The sequence below is a fragment of the Protomyctophum parallelum genome (genome assembly GCF_964188405.1).
Source record: "Protomyctophum parallelum genome assembly, chromosome: 18".
NCBI lineage: Eukaryota > Metazoa > Chordata > Actinopteri > Myctophiformes > Myctophidae > Protomyctophum > Protomyctophum parallelum.
Genome location: NC_139716.1, coordinates 40,121,616 through 40,126,615, shown reverse-complemented (window position 1 = coordinate 40,126,615; position 5,000 = coordinate 40,121,616). Strand labels below are relative to the sequence as shown.

Here is a 5,000-nt window from a genome sequence, read left to right as displayed (position 1 = left end):
TGGACGTTATCATCTCAATCCACAGCCATCCACCACCACCTGTGAACATCTGACACAAATATTATAGAGCATAGCAGTGGCGGCCATTTTGTGGTTCCACATATAGAAAGCCCATTCATCTTTCACATAGAGATTTCAGAACATATTTATTTATAGGCCTATTGATTATTGTTAAGCCATCCAGGCTCCTGGTGAATCATGACCTTGTGATTCTGTGTTAAAAAAACACATTTGAAAATAGCAAAGGAAAGTGTATTTTTACGGTATTCATTAAATATAGTATATATTAACCCATTCTGAACGGGCACCCATTTTGGTGTCAGCATCATGTTATGCTTTAGCTATTGAAAAATAGCAGATCTACAAGCTCATATCGCGCCACCGAGTGGCGCGATACGAGCTTGTAGGTCTGCTATTTTTGAAAAATCGAAGAACGACTGACATTTTTAGAATCTGATCTTAGGTCAGAATGGGTTCATCAGACCAGTAGTGTGTCCAGTGGAAACCTCGTATGAATCTGATCTCAGGTCAGAATGGGTTAAAAATGTATGTTTTGAAACAGAATCAGATATTTTTATGGTCATGGTTCACCAGGATCCTGAATAATTCACATCAATATTTTCAGAAATCTCCCATCTGTGGACCACAAAATGGACGCCACTGCTATGCCCCATGCTATGGACACGTGTTGCCATAGTTACTAGACACGTGGTTCTCAATGTGGGGTCCCCCCCCCCCCCCCCCCCCCGGGGTCCTTGTGGGGTGGGGGGGGGGGGGGGGTTCAGAGGGTCATGAGTTTATATAGCATCAAAATAACTAAACACTACAACGCTATTTCATACTTAGACCATTTGAAGATAGCAGATCTGCAAGCTCACAGCACGTTGCAATGTAGCGCGTTGTAAAGCTTGCATATCTGCTGTTTTCAAACAATTCGTTTTCTTTTTAGTAATGGAAATGACTATTTTCACTTTTTCACTTAAGGTGAAAAAGTGCAGCGTTTTTTCCGTCGGTTTTCTGAAAAACACATCCAGTGTGCAACTGTATTTTTAGGGGAGGAAGATTTCAATATTTACGTACCATAATATGACATAAATGTAAGGTTCCATAATACAGTAAGTATAAGAATTCAGGGGTGCCTTATTTACAGGGGTGACCTGAGACAAAAACATTTGAGAACCACTGGCCTATAACCCATTCTGACCGGGCACCCATTTTGGTGTTGGCATCATGTTATGCTTTAGCTATTGAAAAATAGCAGATCTACAAGCTCATATCGCGCCACCGAGTGGCGCGATACGAGCTTGTAGGTCTGCTATTTTTTGAAAAATCGAAGAACGACTGACATTTTTAGAATCTGATCTCAGGTCAGAATGGGATAATCCATATCAATGTGGCGGTTGTTTGAGAACCTCTTTTTTTGTGTTTTTTGCCCTGAAATGACGACAGTGTTTTTGACGTTTTGACCTCTAACAGCCAGTGACGACTTTGACCTGGCCGACGCTCTGGACCCAAACAACGACGTAGGAGGAAAGGACAAGAACAAAGGACAGGGAGGTCGGTGGAACAAAATGACTATTTAAAAGAATGCCTGGCTAATAAGCCTCATATATGCCTTAATGCACTGTAATTGCCCTCTATAATTACAAAAAGAAAAAAATATATAAAACACCTTAAATGTTTTATTTATTTTAGAAAGAGCTCATCTTTTACTCAACGTCAAGTTGATGATGTCATTGGCCATGTGTGGTACAGCAATACATAATCGTACTTAAAGGTATATTCAGTGATTTCTCTCAAAAAACCGTAGGTTTCGTTTTTGGCTGTGGGACCCAGCCTTTCGTCCAATCAGGATAGAGAGTCAAAAACGAAACCTAAGGTTTTTTGACCCCCAGGGGTTAACTGGGGACAGGGAGGAACTCCTTATATGGCCAGCACACTCTATAGTAGGGAGGATTATCACAACAAAACAAAAATATAAGTGATATTTGAATTAAGTGAAATCACTGAATATACCTTTAACATAAACATTACTAAAAAAACAACGTAATACTGCTTACTGTGAGCATTAGAACTGTACTTTAAAAATACATCATCAACTTGCGACGGCCCTATTTAGTAAAATATGAACTACTCCTAAAATAAAGAAAAAATATTTAACGTGTTTAAAAAAAAAAGTTGTAATAATAATGTAGGCATATAAGCTTATTAGCCAGGGATCCTTTTAAAGGACCAAGTCAGACATTTTCAACCTTTTCTTCATGTAATTCCTCACTAATGCTCATTATAATAATGGTACCATTTTTGTCTACTCGGCCTGTGTCTCAGTGCAGGGCTGTAGTAGTGTGGACAGTTCAGAACCTGTCTGCATCCACCGTAGGGAATCGTCGCTGGGGAATCCAAGCTAATAGAAACTGCAGGCAGGGCACGGTGGCACAGTTGGTAGTGCTGTCGCCTCACAGCTAGAAGGTCCTGGGTTCGATTCCCGCTGGGGACGCTGTGGGCACTGGCGGCGTGTACCCTCCTCCGCGTCATCAGTGCCCATACCCGAGGCGGGGGTTGGCGATAGGGCCTTTCTGTGTGGAGTTTGCATGTTCTCCCCGTGTCCCCTAGGGTAGATACCCTCACAAAAACATGCCGTAATCCTGGTCTCTAAAACTACCTCCCCCTGGCCAGCTGGGGCGCCTGATGGAGGGGAAAGGAACTGGTCGGAATAACGTGTCCCTTCCACGCGCTACGTCCGGCCGGGGAAATTCCCCTCTGTCAGGTGAAAAGAAGCAGCTTGGACTCCTCATGCATAGAAGGAGGCATGAGGTCAGTCCGCTGCCCCCCCAGGTTGGCAGAGGAAGTGTAGCGCCCAGGATTACATTAGATAATTGGCACTGGGTGAAAAGAAAAACTTGGTTACAAAATCGTGGGATAAAAATTTAACAAAAAAAAAGAAACTGCAGGCTTTCTATTCCTGGAAAGTTCTCGCTTTATAAAAAATTACTCTGGTGTGAAAGTCAAGTGAGGGGCGCCCACTGCGGCTGCCACATGATGTCACAGGGCTGCCACATGATGTCACAGGGCTGCCACATGATGTCACAGGGGCGCCACATGATGTCACAGGGGTGCATGACTAAGACAATAGACTTGGCTGCCACATGATGTCACAGGGGTGTCACATGATGTCACAGGGGTGCATGACTAAGACAAACATGAAAAGTCGTGGTATGTATGTATGGTAGGCTGGTTACTATAACTTATAATTGGCTGTTGATGGTGACTATAATTAAGATATGTTTCAATGTCAGGTGTAAAAGGTATGTATGTAATCTGAAACCTATCTTAATTACGTCAACAGCCGATTATAACCACGCCTACCATACATACATACCACTTTCGGTCCAGCCGACCACAGTATACTACTATCAAGTTACATACATGTATACATACGTTACCTGTTACCTAGCCTGAGCTAACGTGTTAGGTTTCTGGTCTAGAGGGGCGGGTCGCGGCTCAGATTTGCGCACGCCCTGATTGGATCTCATCGATCTGTCCGTCACCCCCGGCCCCTCCTCTCCCCCCTAGTGCAGCGCTACGTCACATCATTTGGAGCGACGCCCACCCGGAAGGGTTGACTCCCACTTTTAGACCAGAGCGGCCAATGCGTTCCTCCAGGCTTTACATTTTTGCAACAACAAAAATGAAAGCCTGGTACCGAGGCTACCTGTTACCCAACCAATATTGAAACATATCTTAATGACGTCAGCCATGTCGATGGTGATGTAATTAAGATATGTTGGTCGAAAACTGTAGGGCGAAAGTCCCTCCGTTTTTTACCTAGATCACGCCCCCCTGCCACACTGCCCACCGATGACCTCACTGGTAGGCAGGTTTCTGAACTGTCTACAGCCCTGCTCTGAGACACAGGCCGAGTGGACAAAAAATGGTACCACATTATAATGAGCATTAGTGAGGACCAGCTTGATTAAAATTAAAATGTACTCAGTTATTTCCCATCACTGACAATGGGCAAATGAGTCCGGTGAGGTACCCTGTAGGTGTTGACGTCATTTCATATGATTTACCAGACAAAGAGGCTGGTGGTACGCGGGGGGACGGACCCCCCAACACAAGAGAAAGCGGGGGTAAGACGAAGAAACCCTCAACCTCTGACCGCTGTTCTTAACGGCTCGTTCTTACTGACTTTCTAACTGCATGTCCACTTCTGTCCACTCTCTCACAACATACGGTGCAGGTATCCCCTTCTCACAAGCTGGTGTAGCTTTTGGTAAAAAAAACCCCCCGAAAACAACCCAAAACAAATGTACATTTTGGTCAACAAGGGATCCTATAGTATTTCTAGGGCAGTGGTTGCCGAAATGTCTTTGCTCTTCAGCTCAAAGGAGAAAATAAGCTAGCTGTCTTCCTGGGACCCAAACTATAGTATCAGATCTAGCTCGACAACGTGTCGCATATCGATCCAGCCAGTTCCATGGTATCATCTCTGTCGAGTGGAAACCTCTTATTATGTCCAAAACCGTTACTTTTCAGGATTCAAATAAATAAATAGCAAAAGCAGCAGATCCTAAAGCTCAAACCCACTGAGCTTCTGCTACTTTTGATGTTTTTGTGTGGCACTGTAGTATGATCAAGTAGGCTGTTATTCTGACGGAAAACCCCCCACAATTATTATTTTTATGGAGATAAGAGGTTTCTGCCCGACACAGCAACAGTATGAATAAGGTGGCAGATCAGACAGCTTCCTGGGTACTGGCTGGGACACACGAGGGCTGTGTGGTTGCGGTCCTACCCTCAGCTCCCCCTAGCTATGCTGGTTACCAGGAGTCAGGACTGGAGTGAAAATGCACTCCTTTGTTGTGAGATTGTGCACTATGCATCGTTTAGCCGCTCTGAGGGGCTGGTTGGTCGCTGCATGGTGGCGGGTCTTTGTGTGCTTCTTGGCTCCACTAAAAACCTAATTTATTCCCTGTAGTGTGACAGCATACTCCTTG

The 5,000-nt window shown here is 44.4% G+C and overlaps 1 protein-coding gene across 4 annotated transcripts in view; it reads left to right on the top strand.

Annotated features, from left to right (window-relative positions):
- The window catches only part of cd99l2 (CD99 molecule-like 2), a 33,422-nt gene that overhangs the window by 15,683 nt on the left and 12,739 nt on the right, over window positions 1-5,000 (top strand). For all 4 annotated transcript variants that reach the window (XM_083788999.1, XM_083788997.1, XM_083788998.1 and 1 more), the window contains 2 exons: window positions 1,477-1,557; window positions 4,077-4,133. In XM_083788999.1, the coding sequence (XP_083645125.1) occupies window positions 1,477-1,557; window positions 4,077-4,133 (138 nt within the window). The remainder of the gene's footprint in view (window positions 1-1,476; window positions 1,558-4,076; window positions 4,134-5,000) is intronic.